We start from the raw sequence: 22,576 nt of genomic DNA, 5'->3' as shown, positions 1-22,576 counted from the left end.
TGATCTTAGCTGGGCGAAGAGTTGATGATATAGCCGTGATATTGGCCTGAGGAAGAGGTCAATATGGGTCAGGGCACGTACGTCTGTCTGTTGGTTATACCTTGCCGCTAGCTTGGCCGCTAACTAGACAAAAGCATCGCTATCGTAAACCGCAGAGTTTGAATATGGTTTTCAAGTAAAGTGCCCAGCGTCGCCTGAAGATGGCCGGAGTAGACCAGAGAAAGGTTTGCGAGACAGCGCCCCGCAGTCCCGCGCGCGCCATCGACTTCCACACCTTCCTCGTTGACCACCACTTGCCTCTCAACACCTCTACTGATGACCACGATGCGCTTGGATCACAATTAGCTCGCACATGCTCGCTTGCTTGGATACCACTCTACGAAGTCGTGAGGACTATTTGCAGCATGACTCGGACGACACGTTAGCCTATATAGTCACCTTGAGACCATCGCTGGCAAGTGTTGTATTCATGGTCGGGCCTTCGCTACCTCCAACTGAAATGCTCATTGTGTTCCCCGGGTGACCTGCGAATTCGCGACGCTTGTTCTCCCATCTCTCGAAGAGGCCGTCACCCGTCTGTTGTCGCACATCCCGAATAGAATGTCGTCCGGGTCCTATCGGTTTCGGGAGTAGACGGTTGAGATGGCATTGAAAGACGAAGGTGATCTGATATCTTAAGTGAGTCTTATGCCTCTTTGTGTACATTCTATTCATCCCTCCTAACAAGCAAACGCATCGTCGACGGTCGTGGTGTTCCTAGGAGGCATGAACGTTCCTTCGGAAGGCAGGCCTCGTGGAACCGACACACGAAGGGTATGGAGGCTAAGAGGATGTGTTATCATGGTGCGTACGCCGTCCGGACAGTCTCTCTTCATGCGTCAGATTCTCCTGCCTTGTCACCGTCCCTGGCCTGGAAGCCTCCTCCCCACGTACTCAAGTACACTCAAAGAAGAACCGGTCGAGTGCGACTCATGTCTACACCATCCTGCCATGGTTGCTCTCGCAGACGGATGGTGAGGTCCATCCGCAATTCATGAATCATACGCTTATTTAGCCTTAGCTGCAGCACATCGCGACCCCACGCTAAGGATGTGCACCATATACTCTTGTCACCCATGCCATCAACGCGCAGGCCCAAAGCTTCTCGTCGCCGTTTTCCTTCCCGTTTCAGATACTCCGAACCGAGAACAACTTCAAGCACCCTGCGCGGCTACATGAGCTCCGAAGGTCCGCCACTGTTGTCGCAACTCGAAGTCCGTGGCGAGGCACCTTCTCTGCGTCACGATCGGCGTCGGCTCCGTCCGTCATCCTGCACACTAATCGACTACGCCAAGCCATCTGGACATCCCTCTGTGTCTGTATGTCTACTCTTGGGTCGCGGCAGCTCGCCCATCGAACGATTGCGCAAACTCATCTCATGGAGTTTCCGCGCCCTCGAAGTCCTGCATGCGTTGTTCCCTCCCGCTCATCACGATCTCAATCTCGACGAGGTGCGGTCCATGACTCGCTCTCAGTGGAGAGCTACTGTCCGAAAAAGGTGTCACCCATGTCGGAGGCCGCCCGCGCTGGACGACGCTGGCGAGCTCGTCAAAATCGTTACGAAGGACGAGGTTGACGTGTGTGAATCCACAATGGTAGAGCAGGCAGCGCTTCGCTCGATTTGGTTGACGGTGTAGCAATATTGGTAGTCATGGCCTCGTGTCGCCTCTCATATCCAGTGCGGATGCTGTGTAACTACGCAGCCGCGTCTGGTCTGCAACAACAACAGAATTCATTATTTTGGTCCGCCTGCTTGATACGCAAGTCCCAGTCACGTCAGGCGCTCATAGACGCTCCAATAGTGACTACCTAGGTCAGTGCCTTCGCTCTCGTTTCTCATCCAACTCCTATCACACCCCACTTGTCCATTCCTTTTTTCACGCCTCCCATCAAACAGAAGCCATGTCTTCTCTTACAAGCACGAAACGCCCCCGCGACGACTCGGAGGACGGCTCACTTGGCGGCCCAGCAAAACGCGAGAGGCTGGAGGGTGCCGCACCCGATGGCCTCTCCGCAGTCGCTCCTCTCAAGAAGGACGAGGAGTTTTGGTTCGAAGACGGGAACATCACTCTTGTTGTCGGAGACATCGAGTTCCGGATCTACAGGGGACTGCTGATCGAACAGTCCGAAGTCTTCCGGGACATGTTCTCCCTCGCGCAGCCAAGCTCTCAACCCCATGAATCCCCCGAGCCTCCTGTTGTCCATCTATACGACCCCCCGGACTCCTTCCGCCACCTTTTACGTGCCTTTATGTCGGGCAAGGGCACTACGTACGTCCGCTACGCGTTCCAAAATGGTTGTGGCGCGCCACTGACAGCCTCGCCACAGCGTTTCCGACACGGGGAACCCTTCTTTCGAGGCTATATGGGCCCGCATACACCTCGGAAACAAATACCACATGACGAAGGTGCAGGAACAGGCCGTTGCCTTTCTGAAAGCGCACTTCACTACGGATCTCAAGCGGTGGGACAAGCTCGACGCATGGGTCCCTGATGGTTGGGAGCATGAACAAGTCATCGGCGTCGTGAACCTGGCGCGATTCATCGACGAGCCCACCATACTCCCCACTGCGCTATTGGGATGTGTTGCGCTCGGCGGCGATCTTGTTCGAGGCTTCGGCAGAGCTGATGGTGGGCAGGAGACGCTCTCCACCGACGATGTAGCGCTCTGCATTGTTGCTGCATCGCGCATCATCGTGGAGAATAACATGGCCTGCATAGAGATCTTGGCAGTTATAGGCCCTCTCTGCGAGGCGGACGGCTACCAACGGATTTATGTTCGTCACTGGAGGTCTGGCGGTGAAACGAGTGCTCGCCTTCTTAAGGTGAAAGAGGAGTTGGTGACTCAGATCGCAAATCCGCTCGTGAAGATGTCCACCCTACTGGCGCCGAACGAAGTAAATCACTGCTATTGCTGCCACCATGAGGTAGAAAGCTGGGATGCCGAGCACCGTAGACGAATGTGGGATTGCTTGCCGGAGTTGTTGGACATCAAGGTTCCTGGATGGAATGCTGGTGAGTCCTACCAAGTCCTTCACTATAATTGCCCTTTACTTATGGCGGGAACCCTATTAGCAGATGATAATGACAGTTTGATAGTCAATGAGTCCGACTCTGACGAAGAAAGCAACAACGGGTAAGGACAGGATCCTGGGCGGCTGGCGGCCTCCTCCTACTCTGCCTTCGTACCAAAGATATTTGAGAACTTTGAGATTACATAGTTCAAATGCATACATAACCCGCGTGCTCTTATGTCTCAATGTTTGAGCGAGACGCATCATAGTCATGGTGGCGGGAGGACTTGCGCGTCAAGCTTTTCCGTAATCGGATAGCCGAAGAGGGGACGTTCTCGCCGAGCTTCTTCCTCTACCACCACCCGGTATGCTAGCCCGAGCGAACATGACCTCTCGATCATGGCTCACTTTGTGTTATATTAGTGCTCTTGTTCACCACTATCATCCGTATGGACGTCAGTGCAGCAGGCAGGATATCTTACGACGTGATCATCCACATCTTGGACTGGCTTCGCGATGACTATCGTACTCTATACCATTGCTCGGTAGCCAGCCGCACCCTCAGAGATGTCACAGCAACGTTTCTCTACCGCAATGTCACCTACTCGCCCTCGTATATCACCGTTGTCCGTGTCCTGGACCTCAGGCATCGGGATGACTTCGTGGTAAGACTCTGACATCGCGCGCAATCGGATCGAGTAACGACCTCTCCTCTTAGACAGGTTTCTTCGCATCTGCGCGACTTCCCCATAACGCCCCCTTCGTACGCCGATTGCAGATCAGTGGTGAGCATTCTGTTTTCTGGGCCATGGTTTAACGCGTACCCACGCAGGTACCACGAGGATACCTCTCGGCGCGACCGCCGCCCCTGAACAAGTTTCCAGCACACCTTAAGGCGGCCGTCGAATGCTGGCCGAACTTACAGACCGTTGTGTTCTCCCCAGCACAGTATCATGAGACCACATTCACGGACACGCTCCCCCTCCTCCTTCGTCTGTCTGCTCTTCGGGACCTCGCGGTGAACGGGGCATGCGCGAGCGATACACTTGCGCCTGTACTGGTGCAACTACGCGGTCTCGAGAGCCTGACGATACAATCCCCTGGTCGGGCAATACTTCAGCTCCTGCCGGGTTGGCTAGCGGAGCTACGTCCGACATTGCGTAAACTTCATCTGACGGTATATCACCGGGTGAACGCATAGTCTACGAGAGCTGATGTATGGCTCTTTTGTAGGGCAGCTGCGGATCAGTGACACCTGGAGTCCTCCGCTCATTCGTTCCTCACCTACAAGAGATGATGTCATTCGCCCTCGGTTTATCCTACTCGCTCACAGACAACGACGTCTTCACGTTCATGGCGGAGCTCCCCTGCCTGGAGAGTCTCGAGTTCAGGTACTACCTGGTTGGTCTACACACTTTGCTTGCATCGTCCAGGAATCCTGACATCTCTAATAGCAACTCCGGCCGTCTATCACGCCGCGTCTACCGAGCCTCCGCAATGTGACGGTGTACTACACACACGTCACCACTCGGACCGACGCAGCACATCTTTACAAGTGGATTCGTCGCGTCAGCACTCATTCCTCTCTGACTTCTCTGCGTCTCGTGTGCGAGAGCGAAGTGTACGGCTCTGCGCCTGCCTTCGACCCGCTTCTCGAGCACCTTTCTGCGCGACATGCGGCGACACTGCGCAAGCTCGACGCCAAGGACTGTTTCTTCGGAAGAGCGGCCCTGCGCGAGTTCTGCAGGCATTGTACGGCACTTGAAGAGCTGTCCGTCGGTGTCTCCGGAGACACATTGGTCAGTCAGGTCCGCACACGCGGGATGAGTACGTGTGAGCTTACCGAGTCTGCGCTACAGCAAGAGTTCCCTCAGTACGCGTCCGACCTCCGCCAGCTCCACTCCGTGGCCTTTCGAGTTCGCAACAGGAAGCGTCCGGTGACGACATCGCTAGATTTTGCAAAGTCGTTGATCTACCCGGAGTCCAGGATACGTCGCCTGACTGTAGATGGGAAACATTTTGAGGTCTGTCAATGTCCGAAGTTTCCTCTGTGGATGCACTAGCTTACTGCGTTTATCATCTGAAGGGACGCTGGGCTTCGACCGTGACGCCGATGGAAGCCGGTTCAGTCAGGTTTGTAGTGGAGGAAGTGGACAGTCAACCACATCTCTTTCCATGGGAGCTTGGTGTCATGGATCAATAAAGTGATGTATATGACGATAGCTTGTGCGATCTCGCACTGGTTCGCTCTCTGAGAGACTGCTTCGCCGCCGATGTCCAATTATATGCCTCGGTCGGTGTTCGAACGTCCGACCTGTTCGAACTCGAGGCTGGCGAGCGGTAAAGCGCCTACTACTACGCGTCTTGTTCTTGACCATCACCATCTCTCCTTGTGCACCCGACCAGTCGACGCGGACTCGAGGTAGGTCGTTCCCTCTTAATATTTTGGTCCTAAGTTTCTACTAAGGCTAATTAGGTTCTCGCATAGCTACGATGTCAGCGTCGCGCGTTTCGAGGAAGCGGGCACGCACTGCCAGTGAGCATCTGGAAGACGACCAACCTCAGAATGTCGACGACGGAGAAATAAAGGGCAAATTGGCCGGAGACGAACCACAGGATGTAGAAGTAGAGTCACTGCCTTTAATACGGGATGCAGACTTCTGGCTTGACGACGGGACAGTGATTCTCGTCGCGGGAAATGTCGAGTTCCGTGTCTATGGGGGCATCCTCGCACATCACTCTCCGGTCCTCAAGGGCCTCTTCTCTCGGCCGGAAACTACTCGTCTACTCACATTCAATGGTCACGACCAATCCGCGATGTCCTGCCCAGTCGTTCACCTATCGGACTCTCCTGAAGACATCCGTGAATTGCTGCGCGCATATATGCCCCGGGACGCGGCTAGGTATGCCTATTCAGTGTTGTCACCAGCTCCTACTGACTGAGTCAGCAGCATGTACCATCCAGAAGTGCCTTCCTTCGATGCAGTCTCTGCGTCGATTCGTCTGGGTCACAAGTACGAGATCGTGTCGCTATACGATCAATCCCTAGAGTTCCTCAGACGGCACTTCCCCAGCAACTTCGATGACTTCGGTCAGTTTGATCAATGGGTTCCCGCTGGCTGGGATATGGAAGAGGCAATTGGCGTTGTAAACTTGGCTAGTCTCATCGGAGAGCACCTCCTCCTCCCTGTGGCTCTTCTGGTGTGCACGACGCTCGGCGACCACATCGTCCGCGGGTACGAACGGGCGAACGGGACGCAAGAGCACCTTACGATTGACGACCAAGCCCTCGTTATCAAGGCTAGGATGGAGATTCGCAAAGCTCGCGTCGCAGCCCTCTTCAGCACTCTATGCCCCTCCCCTGCGAAGACATGCAAAACAGTATCCGACTGCAGGAGTGCACTGCGTAAAGCGGTGTACAGCTTGCACTCGACAATCGATGACTGGCTGGGCGACAAGGATGACCCGTTCAATACATACCAGGAGTATATCAAGGGCCGAAAGCTGGAGCTATGCCACGTCTGCGAGGTGATGGTGAATGCGCGAGCCGACGCTGAGAGTCAGAAATTGTGGAACCGCCTCCCTTTGCTTCTTGGCATTCAAGTGCCTGGATGGCCCGGGGGCGCACCCGCCCCTCCCGAAGAGACTGGGCCTGCCCAGCGAATCCGATAGGTATGTTTTAGTGACGGTATCCTCTTACGTTTCTGACTCATGGTTTCGTGACATGGCGTCCAGGGCAAAAACAACTAGTCTTTACGTCCGTTTGCTTTTCATAATTTGAGGCTTCACCTTCACTATCCAAAATGCCTAAGCTGTCTCTTTTGTGCGCACAATATCATCCATGTGCCTGAGACTGTGGATAATACATGGTGCTCAATTCAGGGTATCCTCACGAAATCATGCGAAATCAGTAAGGGAACTTCAAGCTCAGGTCGAAGAGCGCGGTCGTCCCATCAAGACGCTGTGTGTCTGTCGTGACGTTGAGAAGGGTGGTGCCGTCATTGAACTGGAGCGTCGACCGGGCGGAGGTGTTGAACGGAGGCCAGTGTACCGCCGAGCCGCCGTTCGGGTCGAGGTTGCGGGTGAAGCGGATGAAGTAGTCCGTCATGTCCCCAGGGCCGAAGGCGTTAAAGAGGTCGGTTCCGTGAGTCTATGTCAGGCGTCAAGTTAGCACCCAAACGGGGAGGGGGAGCGAGACTCGGTGCCATGCACTTACATATCCTAGGCCTTCGATGAACTTCCGTGCGCTCACTTGGGGGCGTTCAGCATACAGCATCAGAGAGAGGGAAATTACGCACGGAAGTTGTATGCTGTCTGCGTGGACGAGAATCGAGCCAGGAAGTTACGGCGCGAGGCTTGGAAGAACAAGTCTCCTTGGATGGCCGCGATGCGCTTGTACTGCGGGCTGAATGCGTTTGCGCTGCCTGTGCCGAACGGAGAGCCGGCTGCCGGGTTGGCAGGGTAGAGCTTGAGGATGGTCTGGACGTCCTGGGAAGACGCCCCAGGGAACCAGTACGTCCTCAGGTAAGTCGAGAGTTGTTGCTCCGTTCTGAGAGTTGTCATAAGCCAAGAGAATGCCCAGATACTACCCTCGATTACGCACGTTACGTTCATGTTGTAGAGCGAGAACAAAGTTCCCTCGTCTTGAACGTCACCTTGAGAGACCACCTGCGTCAGGACGCCGTCGAATCGCACTGGGCGAACTCACCTATAATGAAGGGAATTTTCGCTGCCTTGCCGTTGACTGCGAGCTGTTGAGGAGGCTGCGAGACGAAGACACCGTCTCCGCGAGGCAAGAACGGCGATCCAGCCAATGCCTTTCGGTACGTGTCAGACCTCGGCGGCATTATAGAAGTCCTCGCTATGCACTCACCGGGTAACCGTTGATGGAGCCAGAATTGTTCGCGGCTGCGACCAAGCTGACCGCAGGTACCGTTCTCAGGCACGCAAGGGTGTCCGAGGCACGCGAGCACCCAACCTGCTGAACGACGAAGTCATACTCGCCCTGAACCTCCGTGATGTCCTTGGTGGGAGTAGAGGTGCCTGAGTTCATGATGCCCGCCCGGAACAGTCCTTCGGTGTCCCCGTTGTTGGCGAACATCTGGAAGAACACGGACGAAGAGCCTGCGCTCTCTCCCCATCTGACGAGTTTCGGGATCGGAGTTAGCTTATAAACTGAAAAAAAAACGACGAAGACCTACACCGTGACTTTGCTCGGGTCGCCTCCGAATGATGGGATGAAGTTTTGCACCCACCGAAGAGCGGTGCGTTCTGTAAGGCGGTCAGTCTGAGACCGCGTTCATGAGGGCTAGAGGCTCACGGTCGTGCAAACCGAGATTCCCAAGACCAGCGTCCTTCACCTCTTTGCCTCCAAGAAAGCCGAAGACATGGAGACTGCAGCAGGAACATGAGCAACTAGTTAGACGTTTGGTGCTTACGAAACACCGCACCGGTAGTTCAGAGCAACGAAGATCACAGGTTCGCCAATGTCGATAGACCGCTGAACTATCGCTGTGCCGTTGTATGCCAACCTACGCTCGTGAGGACCCCAGGTTAGAAACATGTACCTCGAAAGCCAAGGTGAGCGAAGACTCACATCGCATTAGAACCTCCCGCGAACCCGCCCCCGTAAATCCACTATCGCACTGAAGTAAAAGTCATGCGCGATACCATACAATAAACGAGACATACAAATAGAACCGGAAGCTCCGCATCCGCAGATATATTGGCAGGACGGACGATGTTCAGGTTGAGACCTACAAACTGGTGTCAGTCTGCAGGCCCTCACGGACGGCGAGTGGATTACTACTCACAGTCCTCGCTGTATGGCACATTCAAGTTCGCGGCGAAGAGCGCGTTCATGGACGCAAGTCCAGCCACTATCTGGGGCGGCACGTAGGTGGTACTCGAAGTGGATTGTTGGTAACATTGGTCTCCAAAAGTGGTCGCATTGACCGTCCCGCTGTAGGAGCTGAGCAGCTGAGGAAGACGCAGGCGAAGGTCTCCCACCCTGGATCAACGATTATCAGCTCATGAGCAAAAGCACGATGTAGTGGACTACTCACGGTGGTCGGGCGTATGGGATACCCAAGAACTTCTCGGTGCTGCCTTCCACGGTGCCAACTACGGTCGCTTGATCCAGCTGTACCTGAGGGGCATAGAGACTATGGCGCGCAAGGCCTACCCAAGCCTGAATGAGAAGGATTAGAGTGCAGACAAAAATAGTCATCTTGGGAGGCTTCTGTCCGCGACCGAGAGCAGTGGCATACGCAAACTTGTTGGCTATATAGGCAACACAACGACCGGTACGTCGGCAACATTCCAGCTCCCGGCCTCCCGACATGTACAAGAAATACGTCATGCGGTCAGGAATGAGGGGTACTCCGGGGTACTTGGAGTGGCGATACTTTACGATCTGAACCGTCAGGTGATGATCACGCACCTCGCCTATATTCGCGTCCAAGCAGCTCGTCATCGCCTGCGGAGAAAAGGACTCGCGAGGAATCAACGCGTCGCCCTCGTGTTCAACCGGCTGACCTGTAGGAGAAGCGTGTGCCGTGTGCGAACCGGCCATAGGGTGACTGCTCGAAGAACTTCAGCTGCATCTTTGGTGCCACTGTATTATTGCACGGGTGAGGGGGAGTCCGACGGGATCCTCGAGATCGGCCGGTATTCACAGCGTGTACGATCGAGGCCTTGATCGTTGCGAGGAAAGCAGGGGAAACGGCATCGAGGCCGCCGAAGCCAGTTGAGAACATCAAATTGAGTTCCTAGCGTGCCCTCGTGACCTCATGCACACGGCTAAGGAACACATTGCTGCAATGTATGCCGCCTGAGCAGAGCAGAAAGCGCAGGTTGAGTGAGCTGAGGTTTCTCATCATGGCCATTCGCTCGTCATCAGCGGTGATCTTGAGTGGCTCCGCACCGTCACTGAATTGAAGCGTGGCCGACCGGCTTAGTGTCGTAGGTCGGCCACTTAAGAACGGTGTCTCAGTTAGGATTCAGGTCGTTGAAAAACCGAGCGATGTAGTGGGTCATGTCACTGTCATGTCGTCTGGCCCGAAGGCAACGAATACGTCGTGAGGCTATGTGCGGCTGGCCGTGTCAGTCGCGGATTGATACCGAAGAATACAACGCCACTCACGTATCCTGGCAGCGTCGGGTGAGCCCACTAGTTCAAATCAAAGCACGTCAATCATTGAGACATTGAAGACATGAAACGAGAGTTACTCACAGAGATAGTAAGCACTAGGCAGTTCGCCGCGCCGTCGACAGGGTGAAAGCGCACGTGGCTCGCGTGGCTTTTCCAGGAATGGCAATCTAAGCGCCATCCTTCATCCTTCTTACTCCGCCCCGGCCATCCTATCGTATGCGAAGAATGCCAAACACAGCCTAAAAACGCAGAAACGCCCGAATCGTGTTGGCCGCTCTCCGTTTTCTCAATATGCTGGTGCCATACCCTCCTCAGACGGCCATCTCGGAGCAGAAATGCATCGCCATGATTGTGGCGCGACTCAGACCAGTGGCAGATGAAACGCCGAACCGCGCATCGCGACTCTAATAATCCCTCTAGGTCGGTATTGCTCTGTAGCGGCTACTAGCTACGAGTCTCAGCAAGCCAGCCTCGCACGCCAGACGCAGTGCCGATCTCCAACATACGAGTATAAGAGGATACATGCCTGTTTGACGGATGCATCCGTACAAGCTACGGATGCACCTGTTGAGGCTGTTCAGATATAGCCATCCGAGGTATCGTTTTACTTCTTGCCTTAGTTGGGTACTAGTATTACTCGCTGCGCACAGGCTGCGCCGGGGCTGCGGCACACGCCACCCATGCGGAATCAGACGCTGATGACGCGGCAGCTCGCCAGACTCATAAAGCTCATCGAACGCATCGAGTTCCTTCCCACAACTTAGCTCTAGTGCCACTCGAAGTCATGGGTAGTTCAACTTCTCGACAATCCCGGTTCACTGCCCGACCTCGGACCTTGCTTGATCTACCGGTGGAGGTTCAAGTCAAGATCCTATGCTACCTTGATACCGGCGATCTGGTCGCTTGCCGAAGCGTGAGTGCCATCATCCATGTGTCGTCTACTCGGAGCTCGCTGACCAGAGTTACATAGGTCTGCCGCACCCTTTTGGCCATCTGTAACGACGAGATGGCCGTGCAATACACATCCACGCTTGGTGGCGCCGGGATGGTCGACGATGTTCCACCGCAAGACGTCTCCCTTCTGGACCGTTACGTCGCTATTCTGAAATATCTGATTGCATGGATGAACGTCGACAGCATACCGCACCGCATCCAAGCACCAACACAGGGAGAGATTTTCTTGGAACATACGAACGGCGTCTCTGTGTACACCATACAGGATCATGCACGCCCGGCCCTCAAGCTGCACCGTCCGGGAAGTAAGCTTACTCTCCTTCCTGAGCTCACCTTCGTATGCACAGCTTGGACCTCTGTGCTGGAGACACAGACGCTCTCTCGCGCTCGTTACACTGTCGATCTGTCTCAGGATCTGCTCATAATTTCGCTCCGAGTGGAAGGACAGGAAGAAAATATGTGAGTATTGATATAGTCCTCGAGTCTGTGGCTTATCCATCATGCGCTACGCAGAAATGAGCACCATTTCTTCTCCAACTCCGGGGATCAATATCCGCATCCCCAGGCCGCTTCTTCCGTCCTCAGGGCTCCGTGCAGTTACGGACGACGCAATTATGACTATGTCCCTGGCTTCAATAAAGAGGATCACGTAGACGTATTGTCCGATATGATTGTATGGGGCCACTGTAAACGTGACTCAGGGAAGCTCTCGTCAACGACCCGTATGAAAGTGCAAGTGACAAATTGGAAGACTGGCGCGGTTATTTGGGTGAGTCCCTCATCATCCTTCAGGTTGGCGCACACACGTTCTCATGCACTCGGGACAGCGATATAAGGCAAACAAAGTCATATACTACCACCTCATCGACCGGAACTACATTGTTCTCATTCTCAACAACAGCATTCACGGGTTCTCCTTCGATCCTGACCGCGCCTCGGACGGCCCGCCGGCGTACGCTCGGCCGGGCGCACACCTCCTTCACCTGCAGCTCCCGCGCTTCGAGATCGACGTGCAGCTCAGCAACGACACAATGGCCCTCCTCCACATCCCACGTCCCCACCTCACAGACCTCCCGCTGTTCCGCCAGGACCCGGGAGCTGCGCTTCTCGTGCTCATGATGGTTGTCAAGACATTTGCTGAATCAGGGTCGAAGTTTTGGCGTCCCTCCCACCTGACCATCTTCGTGCCTCTGTCGACGATCCGCACGCACCTCGGACGCGCCAGCGCACGCATATTGAGGACGCCCGCCCTGCCCTGGCAAGACTGGGGCCCCGGGGGTGTGCGGGTCGTCTGCATGCACGACATCGGCCCCTTGCACATTTCACTGCATGGCTCGCGCTGCGTACTCACCAATGACGGCAGTCTGAACGCGAAGAACGTGCTTGTGATCGACTCGTACCGGTGGGTCCGCCAGCGTATCCCCCAGGCCCCATGCAAGTTGCTGGTAGGGGGGAAGGAGGTCGATGCGTCGGAGTTGGTCACATTTATTACGGAGGAGCCGTTCAGGGGCTATGATAAGCCGAGGGGGAAGACGACGGAGCGGATCGAAGGGAGATTCCCGTGTCGAATGATGTACGAGCCGATTTCAATCGGTGTGGGGCTTCGGTGGAATACGACATTTGCTACGGATGATGAGGTAGTTCTCGTGGTGAGTCTTGTGTTTCGTTTGGGAGCGTTGGATATAGCTGACTCGGAGGTCCAGTGTACCCAGACCCAATAGCTTGAGATTACGGCACTCTGGGGGATTCCTTGTGAATTGTAATATGTATCCGTAGATCCTCAGCTATGTTGAGGTTCCTTCCCTTCGCGAGTTTGTTCAGAATAAACCTGACTATGGACCTATATTACTTGTAACCCAACCTTTTTGTGGCTGGCGCCTTCAGCACTCCTGTATGATTTCTCAAGTATTGCCTTTTGATCGTGGGCAGTGAGCCACCCCAGGAGGAATGCGATCGTCACACGGAGCATTATAACGGAGTATCAAATCGTCGTAAGTACCAGATGTTCCGCCTCGTGGTACATTAGACTATCGTACTTCGGTCCAAACCTCGTCGTCCGCCTCTTCCGAAATGGTAGGTATCTCTCTCCACTCTCCTGACTCCAAGAGGAAACACTTGTAGAATGCCTCCCCTGACCACTCATATATCACGCTCCTGAGGCTACCGGATGCGCGTAGAACCGCCTCCGCAAAGTGTCGGATCTCTTCTCGCTTCTTCTCGTCCGGATAGAGGTGGTGCGTGCGCGCACGGGTCCACGCCGCAGACCACACGAGGGTCTCCAGGGCGGGCGGGAGGTTCGACGCGTCGAAGGCGTCGTCGCTGAGATAGTACATGGACTGTTCATTGTGTCAGACGATTCAAGAAGATCAGGTATGTCCATGTCCATGCCTGTCGTGATCAGAGAAGGACTCACGTTCGCGTGGGACTGGCAGTGTCGCACATGCAGGAACTTGAGAAGCGGGCATTTGTCCCAGGCATGCCCGTTCGTCGGGTACAGCCGGCCCTTCTGCTTCCAGACGTTCTGCTCCAGCCGCAAGCTGACGAGCTGCGGCCCGAGCACCTGTATGATCCCAGCGATCTCGCCTTCAGACATGACGGACGTGACATTCAGGTGCGTCAGGTGGGAGATCTGCCGTAAGTCTAGGCCAGAGAGCAGGCGATATGGACAGGATAGGACTCGAACGCGGCGCACGCCGAGCACCTCGAAGTCCTCTCCGTAGTGGTGGTACAGCCGCAGCTCTTCGAGCCTCCGCTGCGTTTTGAGGAACGCGACGGTCGGCTCGTCGAGGACGAGAGGATCCCCGGTGACGCGCAGCAGACCGATCCCCGTCTTGTCAAAGACCGCGGCGATTGTGCGCAGCGCAGTCCGGTCGCAGACGACGATGGAGGTGAGTCTGCGGAGGTTCTCGAGGCCCGTGCCGATGATTCTGCACTTCCGCGGATCAGGAGGGCGATCGATAGTGTTGGGATCCCCGTAGAAACGGTTCGTGTATAGGGGAGCCTTGCTGTCAGGCCATGGGGCGAAGGAGATCATGCGTACCCAGCGTCCGAGGCGGGATGCGGCGGAGATGGTGTGTGCGAACGTCAGCGCAGCGCGCATCGAGGGGAGGTGTGGCGTGGAATACAGGGCGGCTTCAGCCTCCACCTGGAGAGTCTTGCAGAAGAGAGGCATCTGTGCGGCGTGGTGCTGGCTGTGTAGGCGCACATAGTGGAAGATGCTCCTCCAGAGCTCGATGGGAATAGGTGGACAGTATGTCGTTGGAGGTCCCGGGGACGTGTTTCCAGCGCTATCGTATCCAGGTGCAGAATAGTCCTCCTGTGAGCTGAATTAGCATACATGTTGTGGACGGAAAGATACGACTCACTTCAGCGCTTTCTCTGCCTGCATCGCACATGATCGGACTCCAGTCGTCGGATGTATGATTGTCCTCAAGATCGACGAATGTAAGCGGAGTGGCAGCGACTTCATCAGCTTGATGTACTGTAGTCATTGTTGCGATTACTGACTTTGCAGACCGAACAGGACAGCAGTGGAGGGAGGATTGAAGTTATACCAAATCGTTATAGTGCTCGAGAGCGGTGCTGCGGTGCCAGGGCGGTGCGAGAAGCTGCATGACTCGACTGTTATGGTCCTTCGAATAGCACCAGCTATACGTAAGTCCCCGGTCTGATAGGATACGATGAACTTCTGAGGCAAACGGAAATGCAGCCGACGACGCCAGTTTTCCTCCGAGGCCGGGTATTGCGTCCTGGGGTCTTCGGTGTAATATTGATTGAGGACCGAGTAGGCTGCCCACAGAACTGAGGTAAGGAGAGTTCATGAACGCTACTGCAGGAGCAGCGTATCAGTTGGTGGGTTGTTAACAGGTCGAAAGACAAGACTGGCAAGCTCAGCTCAGGCTTCAAATTCTTGGATGTGGACAAACAAGCATCAAGTAAATGGGGAGCGGCAACCCCTACTATTTCGACGGCCAGCGTCTATCAAAGAGATAACGAAGATCCGGCGTCAAAACAACGGATAATCAGCCAGATCACAGAAATCTCATCTTATCGCCTTACAGATAAGACTTCATGCCGTGTTCAGAGGGGTGCTCTATGGTCATCTCTGTGTAGCACCTAATTCCCTTTTGTATCATGCTGGAAAGCCTCATCAAAGCGTTCTATTAACTATGTTGACTGTGTTATAAGTGTTTATAGAGGTGTCAAGTTCGCTATGTGGGTTTCATGGCTGGGAAACATGGTGAACGCAACGGTCACGTGACCAGATGCAATGACGAGCCCATTTTGGCCATTGTATTCTGCCTACATTCAGGCAGAGAAAATTTACATATATCTGCATAGTATGTTACTATTACCTCTCTGCAAATTTGGGAGTGATGTTTGGGGTTCTGTGGCGACAACCACTGCTACTTTACTGAACCCCTACGAGCGCCTAAATGCGTTGGCCCACAAAGTGCCAACTTTCTGCAGTCCGCTGTTGGCGATTATATCACGCAAAAATTGCTGGGTTTGATTCTATGAGCAATTTTACATAGATTCTCTCGTACAATTTTTTGGTAAGCTAGGTAAAACAATGGCAAATGCGAGTACAGTGACTTGCTGCACCCTTGTAACCGGAGTTCCTACCACTTACAGTCTTCCCCACGGAAATCGACACGAAAGAAATTCTTTATAATCATTATTCTTTATGAATCACCCAAACTCGAACCTTATCGGAGGGCAATAGCGGACTGCAGAAAACGGGACCATGGAAGCTGCACCATTTCAGCCACTCAATTGAGCGTCTATGTGACACACTGGTGAAGAGATTAGTCGGCATCTCGGCATAGATTATCTATTCCTTAGACGCTGGTAAGGCGCTTGGCCGCGCGCTAACAATTTCTGGCAGGGCGTTGCCTACCCCCAAAGTAAATTTCCTCTGGTAAGGGTCGAACCCTGGCATAGACCACGTGGCTCCATTGTCGCGCACTCACGGCTGCCACCCGTCTCGCGTGCACCCTTCCAAGTACCACCATCTTATACTCCGTAGTCCAGCTCGTTCATCCACATGTCGTCCCGGGTCACAACAAAAGGTGCAGCTACGAACGCGCCTCAGGAACTCAAATATGTCAACGGCCAAGCTCCGTGCGAAGACAGTGCATGCAAAGCTGAGGGGATGGAAAGAGACGGGCAACGGAAGAAGGATGAGGAGTTTTGGTTTGAGGACGGTACTGTAATTCTGGTTGCGCAGGCTGTCGAATTCCGTGTCTTCAAAGGTGTTCTCGCGGACCATTCCCCCGTCTTCGCAGACATGTTCTCGTTACCTCAGCCGCCAGAGGCTGCTTCCATATCATGTCCGGTGGTGCATGTTACGGACACGCCGGAGGATCTCAGACACATGCTTCGAGTGTACATGCCTAAGACGGACTCTAGGTTCGTACTTTCTTCCCTCAGAAATGAGTGGCTCTCATGATCATTGGATACAGCCCCTTTGAGCCTGGCGATCCGTCCTTTGACGTGATCTCTGCCACCATCCGACTCGGGCACAAGTACCAGATCGCGAAGCTCGTTGATCACTCCATTCGCTACCTGAAGAGGTTCTACACAGACGACTTCAACAGCTTTGTGAAACGCAAGGCACCCTATGGTCCTCCGGCCTTCACGGCGGAGCACGCTATTGGCGTCGTCAACCTTGCCCGGCTTGTAGATGAGCACAGTCTACTCCCGACTGCTTTGCTCGTTTGCTGTACCCTTGGGCCTGAAATTGTGAAGGGTTGTAAGCGGTCAGACGGTTCGCGCGAACAGCTCACGCTCGACGACATTGGCCTCTGCATCGGTGCCAAGGCGAAGCTCACCGAGGTGTGCATTAGGAACGTAATCCGCATCTTCAATCCATCGGAATCCGATGGATGCAAGACCGCCTCCGACTGTCGCCCGAAGCTGCGCAACGTGCTCCGGAAGCTCGACAAGCACGCAGGCCAGCTGTCCCATCCCAACCCATTCATCTCGAACACCTCTCTATACGGGGTTCAGTTGAAGAAATCACTGTGTTCCTCGTGCTGGTCTATGGTCACGACTCGTGATAACCGCGAGAGGCGGCACGCGTGGTTTGCGCTCCCTGCACTTCTTGGTATCACAGCTGAGGGATGGCCTGGTGAGGACGGGGACAAGGTCAAGACCTGAAGATCTGACAACTCCAAACAATATCGTCTTGGTGAGTAGTCTCTAGTTCCATTTCTGCCATACCATCCATAGGCTTCGCTCGCATCCTCGACTTGGATCAATTGCATATGTGCGTACTTACATACGAGCAGCGGTTGCCACGATGATGCTACGCAAAATTGCGCCTTGTTGGACGTCAGGTATGTCATTGAGGATGGTAGCCCATTCCTTCCTGTACTAACGTATCATACCTGTCGCTGACCTCCCTCCGTGCAGGAGAGCCGGAGATAGAGGACAAATTTGAACGCTTGAGTTCCAAGTTCCCGAGCGTCATGAAATTGACATAGTCGCACTGTGACTGGTCGATCGTACCGTTGAGGATATACACGCTGTTCGTTGACTTTGGTTCCCAGAATGAGATTGGCGTAAGTGTGCATGCAGAGGTCTCTCTGGTGACGGAGACAGGTGAGTGGTATGCACTCATCCCATGAAATGTGCCGCGTTCATTGCCACAGGAGACGTGGCTGCACACGGTCTACATCCTCCCGCGCTTTGAACTTATGACTAGAGCTTTCAATGCTGTCCTTTCTGGATCATGCTGGAAGCGCCCCTTATGCTATCCTCCGAGACGCTGTCGGTCTCAGTACGCGCATACCTCATCCCCTATGATCCCGAGGCCAATCCCGGACATCCCAGTGCTCATCATGTGGCGACTCCTGCGGCCCGACAAGCTGCTGCACAAAGACTGGCGGTGGCATGCGCGCGCGTGGTTCAACTTCATCCGTTACCGCTGCCTCGTGGAGGCGACCGTCCAGTCCGCAGCCATCTACTCAACTGCATCCGTCGTGTTTGTCGTCACGTCGTTCCGCAGTCCAAACATCGGCTATTACCTGTGTCGATCGGTCTGTCCGCAATTGATCGTATGTTGGTCTCACCATGCACTTCTCGGGTCTTACTGAACTGCTAGGAACTTATTTTAGGATGTGGTGTTCGGTTTGATTGTCATTCAGCTTGCGCGAAAGTCAACATTAGTCAGCCTTCCGGTGAAGACCGGCTAGACTTGTGTAGAACTCGCCAGCTGGAGAGGTCTCGACCGACCTATAGAAACACGTACGCCGACTACGGAAGCCCAGCATGCCGGGAGGTACTACGAGGCATCGCCGAGTGTGTTGAGCGACTCCGAGGCTGGCCTATGAACGGAGCCTGCCGAAGTGGGATACGCTGTCCAGGCATGTAGTCGCATTCCTCGTCTGTCTTCTTTAGCCCATAGATATCATCGTGCATACGCAGCTGATTGAATCGCTCTGTGCAGACACTCATATCATCGCGGCAGTGGTTGTAAGTCGTTAGTTTGGCCACGACGCTCAGGGTGACGAGGCCATGTTCAGCCGCAGTTGACATCATTTTCTCGCAGATTGCTATCGCTACGGGACCACAGCTTGACCACAGCAGATGAGAATCGCAACCGAGACTGACTCGAGACCGCGCGAAGCGCCGCGATCAACCTAGACGAAGACGCCTTTGAATTCTGCGACCGCATCCTCGCGCGGTACACGTCCCTCTCGTTGTTGCACCTTCGCATGCATGTACTATGGAACGAAAACATGCATCTGTGCGCCAATCCGTCTCATCTTTTAAGAAGAAAAATCTGCGCGTCTTAGCAGCAGCAGGTGAGTCAGACATTAAGTTCTCTCAATGGCCGTCCAGTTCACTGCCTCAATCAGACATTCCGTCAGAACAATCCGGTCTGAACAATGTTCGACATGCATTCCATTACTACCGCTCGAGAACACTTGTCCTTCCTGGACGCGCGAACCATCTCGCCGCATTAACAACTTCCTGGGCTCACACGGGCTCTCAGAGTGCGCGCCACACTGCTCGGTCTGTCCAGCTTTGCGACGCTGCTTACAACCACAACCAGTGCGTTACTACCATCCGCCCTCGCGCCCGAGGAGAACCGGCGCCCAGTAGAATCTCTGCATCGCTTCCGATGTTAACCGCGTAGCCCCCAAGACATGTAATAAGCCCCCTGAACGAGTCCGCTTCGACTGTACTCCATCCGAACGCCTCAACACCCGCTCCCTTGACGAGATGTCTAATCTATACGAGGGCTCCTCCTTTCCAGCCAACATCACAGTAAGCCTTCATTCTCTCACCTAGTCACAAGCCTCTGACACACGTCGTAGTCAAGGATCGAGCAGAACATCCTGGTCTCACGGATCCTCGCCCTCGTCCTCGAGTCGACGTTCTTTGGCATATTCATAGTGGCGTATAGCATGGCTGCTGGAGAGCTGCTACGCGGGTACAGGCCGAGCAGGACGACCCGACGCAACGTGATACTGTTTGGGGTCAATACTTTGATGTTCGGCCTGGCGATGACGGTGCGTTGTCCTCGTATGTGGTCACGACCCATGGAGCTGACGTGTTGCTCCCCAGCATCTGACGCGGAGCGTCAACGATACCCTGGACCTCTTCGTTGCTGACGGCGCGGACAAGGAGAGCTTACCGCAGCTCTTTTCTTTGAACTGGGCCACGAATATAGAGCTGTTCTACATCTATGTCACGCAGGCTTTCGGAGGGGACGCGTTCATAGTGAGTCTCACCCCCACCTCCGCATAGTATTGGGCTAGAACTGGCACCTGCGGACAGATATATCGGCTCTTCGTAGTCTGGAAAGTGGTCGTGCTCCCTAGCATCCTCATGCTTACCAATGCAGGTGCGTAGCACCTCCCCTCGAGCAGATACCGACATAACTCACTTCTTGTGGTTTGGGCTGGTAGGCGTCGACTACGCATTCATGCTGGTTGAAGCGCTGAACAGCCTCATTATCTTCAATGGCACGTCCCTCGAGAACGTGTTCTATACAGGTACGTACGACGTACCTTCAACCTTCTAGTGAAGACTGCGACGGCAATTGACGTTGTACTATACATAGCGCTTACCATATGGTCACCCCCAGTGTGGTCTGAACCGCACCTCTACCTCTCGCGCGCGTGCTTCAGTCTTGTGCGCTATCGTCGCGTTATCGAGGCGATCCTCCAGTCTGCGGAGATCTACTGGACAGCGTCCATCTCTCTCACCGTCATGCTTTTCCTCGGCTCGTCATCTTACTACATCTCCTGTCTCGCGATCTCGCCGCATCTGATCGTGCGTCCTTCTTTGCATTAGAGTCGAACACCCGATACTGACTTGGCGTCGTGTTATGTTCGCATTGTCGTACCAGGGTGTGATCTTCTCGCTGATCTCCATCCAGATTGCGCGGGCAAGTTCTGCGCAGGGGAACCCTTCGGATGAATCAAGGGCACGTCCACTCCCGAAAGTATCCCCCTCTCATGTCCCAAATCAACTGCCGGAGTTACTCTCGGGCCGGGAGGGAGTCCTATGAAGGTTATCGACTAGATGGCGAACGAACCGGTAGCATGACCAATAGCACTCAGTGAGCGGAGCATGTCTCAAGCTGTCGAAGAGCCTGAGCTAGGACTCCTTTGCGTAGGCTTGGAGTGTGACTGTCTTCGCACGTGAACGTGACTTCACGCGGCAGCCGCTCGATGTGACTTGGAACGCCGTCTTGTCGCGACAATCGACGCCTCAGCTTTGCCACGTCTCATGCTTAAGCTTCGCATACAATAATATTGGAACTGATACTATTGTGATTTGTGAGAGTGAGATGACAGTAAAGCAACGAAACACCTTGAGCAATGTCCGAGAGCGATGTACGAGCACTACGACTAGATGGTTAGATAGATGAGCAGGGGAGATGATGCAGATGAGCAGTGGACGAGAACCGGGCGGGCCATGATGCATGATGGGTGACAGGGTGCGGAGTGATCCCGGGGAGCACTATATCGTACAGCGTAAGTAACCAGTAAGCAGTATTCAAGAGTCACCGAGTCGTGGCGGAGCGGCTCAATAATGCAACCTGAAGCAGTTATTGCAAAACCCCTGCGGCTTAAACGGGTTCTGCTTGAACTCCGCGCACCCGAAGCGCATGTTCTCCTCCCGCGGGCTGTCGAACGGCGAGTACGTGATCCCGTCGGGGTCCACGCCCGTGTTCGCGACCGTGACGTACGACGCCGAGCTCGACGCGGACGACTGCGAGCGGAGCGTCGCCGGGCGGCTCGGGAGCGCAGGAGGCGTGATCGCAGGCGAGTTCGTGATCGTCGAGCGCCGCGGGGGCGGGGGAGGAGGCGCCTTCTTGGCTGGGGACCCGGATGTACCGGGGGCGGCGTCCGCGCCGCGACGGGCGGGGATGGGCGGGACGGTCGAGGGTGCGGGGGAGGGCGTGATGGGTTCCGGGAGGCCGGTCATGTACTTCGACGAGAACGAGTCGTTGACGCGTTGGACGTGCATGAGGCTGCTCGAGTCGTCGTCCGTGTCGCTCATGTGCACGCTGCTATGGATGCTGTCCTCGTAGCGCTTCTGGCCTCCGATCGTCGCGTTGTGGTCACCGAACGGATGGCCGCCGTCTTCGAGCGAGGATAGCGAGGAGGCCGCGTTGCTTCCGCCATTCGCCGATCCAAGTCCCAGACTGCGCGTGAGCGACGACGGCGGGCGTTGCGGCAGTGGCGGCTTGGATGGCAGTGAGGACGAGGAGGAGTTGATGACCTCGGTGTACGTCGTAGGGAACAGCCCGCGCTTGCCGTAGAGCTCGCCCATCCACCAGCCGTCGAGGACCTCGCTGACGACGTCGATCTGGTCGCCAACCTTGAAGCTCAGCTCATCGGTCGAGCCAGCAGCAAAGTCGTGCAGAGCAATGACACGCTTCTTGCTCTCCTTGCCGTTCTCCTTCTCCTTGTCTTTGTCCTTGTCCCCGCCCTTCGACGACGACGACCTGAGCATGCCAAACGACAGCTTCGGCGACGTAGACGGGAGCGTCAGACCAGGAATCGACGAGCGCCGCTTGAGGTTCTTCGGCGCGCCAAACTCGTCCGTCTCGCTCTGGTCGCTCTCGAGCTCCGCGAACTTGTCCTTGTCCTTCTCTTTCTCCTTGTCCTTCTTCCCGCGGCCCATCATCGAGCTCATCGCGCTCCAGCTGCCAACCATGCTGATCCGGTGCGAGCTCTTCTCCGGCTTCGCCTCCTTCTCCTTCTCCTTCTTCTCCTCCTTCTCGCTCGCAGCCGTCGCGGTGCTGTCGGAGCGCTTCCGAGAGGCACGCGAGACGGGACGCGAAGGAGGCTTGCTCCCCGCCTCGGACTTTCTGCGCGAGAGCGACTTCTTGCGTGACATTTGCGGCGGTGCCTCGTCGCTAGACGACTCCTCGGCCTCCTGCTCCGCCG

General features: G+C 55.0%; 12 protein-coding genes across 12 annotated transcripts in view; 8 read left to right on the top strand and 4 right to left on the bottom strand.

Moving 5' to 3' along the window:
* The first annotated feature begins 825 nt into the window (after positions 1–825).
* L226DRAFT_148030 (uncharacterized protein) lies at positions 826–1,809 on the top strand. The gene is made up of 3 exons (XM_067672418.1): positions 826–843; positions 918–1,013; positions 1,067–1,809. The coding sequence occupies exons 2-3, from the start codon at positions 991–993 to the stop codon at positions 1,674–1,676; spliced, it is 633 nt and encodes a 210-aa protein (XP_067533406.1). The 5' UTR covers positions 826–843; positions 918–990; the 3' UTR covers positions 1,677–1,809.
* L226DRAFT_148024 (uncharacterized protein) lies at positions 1,810–3,287 on the top strand. The gene is made up of 3 exons (XM_067672417.1): positions 1,810–2,309; positions 2,368–3,053; positions 3,114–3,287. The coding sequence occupies exons 1-3, from the start codon at positions 1,942–1,944 to the stop codon at positions 3,176–3,178; spliced, it is 1,119 nt and encodes a 372-aa protein (XP_067533405.1). The 5' UTR covers positions 1,810–1,941; the 3' UTR covers positions 3,179–3,287.
* A 113-nt stretch (positions 3,288–3,400) lies between these two features.
* L226DRAFT_489951 (uncharacterized protein) lies at positions 3,401–5,324 on the top strand. Its single transcript, XM_067677298.1, has 8 exons — positions 3,401–3,417; positions 3,476–3,717; positions 3,771–3,837; positions 3,895–4,229; positions 4,286–4,453; positions 4,507–4,851; positions 4,912–5,076; positions 5,139–5,324. The coding sequence occupies exons 2-8, from the start codon at positions 3,502–3,504 to the stop codon at positions 5,253–5,255; spliced, it is 1,413 nt and encodes a 470-aa protein (XP_067533404.1). The 5' UTR covers positions 3,401–3,417; positions 3,476–3,501; the 3' UTR covers positions 5,256–5,324.
* A 51-nt stretch (positions 5,325–5,375) lies between these two features.
* On the top strand, positions 5,376–6,925 carry L226DRAFT_489948 (uncharacterized protein). Its single transcript, XM_067677297.1, has 4 exons — positions 5,376–5,474; positions 5,541–5,955; positions 6,004–6,724; positions 6,788–6,925. Exons 2-3 carry the CDS (start codon positions 5,546–5,548, stop codon positions 6,722–6,724), a joined length of 1,131 nt encoding a protein of 376 aa, XP_067533403.1. The 5' UTR covers positions 5,376–5,474; positions 5,541–5,545; the 3' UTR covers positions 6,788–6,925.
* On the bottom strand, positions 6,827–9,317 carry L226DRAFT_489943 (carotenoid ester lipase). Its single transcript, XM_067677296.1, has 13 exons — positions 9,118–9,317; positions 8,866–9,062; positions 8,744–8,808; positions 8,649–8,689; positions 8,503–8,583; positions 8,373–8,446; positions 8,254–8,323; positions 7,926–8,193; positions 7,761–7,869; positions 7,656–7,707; positions 7,351–7,601; positions 7,269–7,303; positions 6,827–7,202 (listed from the first exon to the last, which is right to left on the bottom strand). The coding sequence occupies exons 1-13, from the start codon at positions 9,279–9,281 to the stop codon at positions 6,960–6,962; spliced, it is 1,650 nt and encodes a 549-aa protein (XP_067533402.1). The 5' UTR covers positions 9,282–9,317; the 3' UTR covers positions 6,827–6,959.
* A 1,672-nt stretch (positions 9,318–10,989) lies between these two features.
* Positions 10,990–12,952, top strand: L226DRAFT_524552 (uncharacterized protein; the record flags this gene model as incomplete). Its single annotated transcript, XM_067678896.1, has 6 exons — positions 10,990–11,118; positions 11,176–11,464; positions 11,507–11,618; positions 11,861–11,928; positions 11,952–12,808; positions 12,944–12,952. 6 exons carry the CDS (start codon positions 10,990–10,992, stop codon positions 12,950–12,952), a joined length of 1,464 nt encoding a protein of 487 aa, XP_067533401.1.
* A 234-nt stretch (positions 12,953–13,186) lies between these two features.
* Positions 13,187–14,663, bottom strand: L226DRAFT_614685 (uncharacterized protein; the record flags this gene model as incomplete). Its single annotated transcript, XM_067686676.1, has 3 exons — positions 14,525–14,663; positions 13,573–14,475; positions 13,187–13,495 (listed from the first exon to the last, which is right to left on the bottom strand). The coding sequence occupies exons 1-3, from the start codon at positions 14,648–14,650 to the stop codon at positions 13,187–13,189; spliced, it is 1,338 nt and encodes a 445-aa protein (XP_067533400.1). The 5' UTR covers positions 14,651–14,663.
* A 1,651-nt stretch (positions 14,664–16,314) lies between these two features.
* Positions 16,315–17,321, top strand: L226DRAFT_466593 (uncharacterized protein; the record flags this gene model as incomplete). Its single annotated transcript, XM_067675988.1, has 2 exons — positions 16,315–16,571; positions 16,625–17,321. 2 exons carry the CDS (start codon positions 16,315–16,317, stop codon positions 17,319–17,321), a joined length of 954 nt encoding a protein of 317 aa, XP_067533399.1.
* A 644-nt stretch (positions 17,322–17,965) lies between these two features.
* Positions 17,966–18,358, top strand: L226DRAFT_572925 (uncharacterized protein; the record flags this gene model as incomplete). The annotated part of the gene is made up of 2 exons (XM_067684753.1): positions 17,966–18,220; positions 18,281–18,358. The coding sequence occupies 2 exons, from the start codon at positions 17,966–17,968 to the stop codon at positions 18,356–18,358; spliced, it is 333 nt and encodes a 110-aa protein (XP_067533398.1).
* Positions 18,359–19,121: 763 nt separating this feature from the next.
* L226DRAFT_614682 (uncharacterized protein) lies at positions 19,122–20,747 on the top strand. The gene is made up of 8 exons (XM_067686675.1): positions 19,122–19,162; positions 19,222–19,436; positions 19,487–19,681; positions 19,737–19,892; positions 19,950–20,016; positions 20,081–20,167; positions 20,236–20,447; positions 20,524–20,747. The coding sequence occupies exons 2-8, from the start codon at positions 19,392–19,394 to the stop codon at positions 20,683–20,685; spliced, it is 924 nt and encodes a 307-aa protein (XP_067533397.1). The 5' UTR covers positions 19,122–19,162; positions 19,222–19,391; the 3' UTR covers positions 20,686–20,747.
* A 40-nt stretch (positions 20,748–20,787) lies between these two features.
* L226DRAFT_147936 (uncharacterized protein) lies at positions 20,788–21,196 on the bottom strand. The gene has a single exon (XM_067672416.1). It carries the CDS (start codon positions 21,102–21,104, stop codon positions 20,889–20,891), a length of 216 nt encoding a protein of 71 aa, XP_067533396.1. The 5' UTR covers positions 21,105–21,196; the 3' UTR covers positions 20,788–20,888.
* The window catches only part of L226DRAFT_536991 (BAR-domain-containing protein), a 12,951-nt gene continuing 11,288 nt past the window's right edge, over positions 20,914–22,576 (bottom strand). Inside the window, exon 6 of the mRNA XM_067681230.1 lies at positions 20,914–22,562. Coding sequence (XP_067533395.1) covers positions 21,207–22,562 — 1,356 coding nt within the window. The 3' untranslated portion in view covers positions 20,914–21,206. The remainder of the gene's footprint in view (positions 22,563–22,576) is intronic.

This window comes from Lentinus tigrinus (genome assembly GCF_003813185.1).
Source record: "Lentinus tigrinus ALCF2SS1-7 unplaced genomic scaffold L226scaffold_21, whole genome shotgun sequence".
NCBI classification, from domain to species: Eukaryota; Fungi; Basidiomycota; class Agaricomycetes; order Polyporales; family Polyporaceae; genus Lentinus; species Lentinus tigrinus.
This window is presented reverse-complemented; position numbering and strand designations above follow the sequence as displayed.

Excerpts from the sequence above, each read along its gene's own strand:
- L226DRAFT_148030 (XM_067672418.1), top strand. The coding sequence starts at position 991 with ATGGTTGCTCTCGCAGACGGATG. Across the intron at positions 1,014-1,066 it reads GTTGCTCTCGCAGACGGATG|CACATCGCGACCCCACGCTA; the intron begins GTGAGGTCCATC and ends CCTTAGCTGCAG.
- L226DRAFT_148024 (XM_067672417.1), top strand. The coding sequence starts at position 1,942 with ATGTCTTCTCTTACAAGCACGAAACGCCCCCGCGACGACTCGGAGGAC. Across the intron at positions 2,310-2,367 it reads ATGTCGGGCAAGGGCACTAC|CGTTTCCGACACGGGGAACC; the intron begins GTACGTCCGCTA and ends GCCTCGCCACAG. Across the intron at positions 3,054-3,113 it reads GGTTCCTGGATGGAATGCTG|CAGATGATAATGACAGTTTG; the intron begins GTGAGTCCTACC and ends GAACCCTATTAG.
- L226DRAFT_489951 (XM_067677298.1), top strand. The coding sequence starts at position 3,502 with ATGGACGTCAGTGCAGCAGGCAGGATATCTTACGACGTGATCATCCAC. Across the intron at positions 3,838-3,894 it reads ACGCCGATTGCAGATCAGTG|GATACCTCTCGGCGCGACCG; the intron begins GTGAGCATTCTG and ends AGGTACCACGAG. Across the intron at positions 4,852-4,911 it reads GTGTCTCCGGAGACACATTG|CAAGAGTTCCCTCAGTACGC; the intron begins GTCAGTCAGGTC and ends TCTGCGCTACAG.
- L226DRAFT_489948 (XM_067677297.1), top strand. The coding sequence starts at position 5,546 with ATGTCAGCGTCGCGCGTTTCGAGGAAGCGGGCACGCACTGCCAGTGAG. Across the intron at positions 5,956-6,003 it reads ATGCCCCGGGACGCGGCTAG|CATGTACCATCCAGAAGTGC; the intron begins GTATGCCTATTC and ends CTGAGTCAGCAG.
- L226DRAFT_489943 (XM_067677296.1), bottom strand. The coding sequence starts at position 9,281 with ATGACTATTTTTGTCTGCACTCTAATCCTTCTCATTCAGGCTTGGGTA. Across the intron at positions 8,584-8,648 it reads GCGGGAGGTTCTAATGCGAT|GTTGGCATACAACGGCACAG; the intron begins GTGAGTCTTCGC and ends TCACGAGCGTAG. Across the intron at positions 7,870-7,925 it reads GCTCCATCAACGGTTACCCG|GCATTGGCTGGATCGCCGTT; the intron begins GTGAGTGCATAG and ends ACGTACCGAAAG.
- L226DRAFT_614682 (XM_067686675.1), top strand. The coding sequence starts at position 19,392 with ATGTCTAATCTATACGAGGGCTCCTCCTTTCCAGCCAACATCACA. Across the intron at positions 19,682-19,736 it reads TGTTCGGCCTGGCGATGACG|CATCTGACGCGGAGCGTCAA; the intron begins GTGCGTTGTCCT and ends GTTGCTCCCCAG. Across the intron at positions 20,448-20,523 it reads CGATCTCGCCGCATCTGATC|GGTGTGATCTTCTCGCTGAT; the intron begins GTGCGTCCTTCT and ends TTGTCGTACCAG.
- L226DRAFT_147936 (XM_067672416.1), bottom strand. The coding sequence starts at position 21,104 with ATGCATCATGGCCCGCCCGGTTCTCGTCCACTGCTCATCTGCATCATC.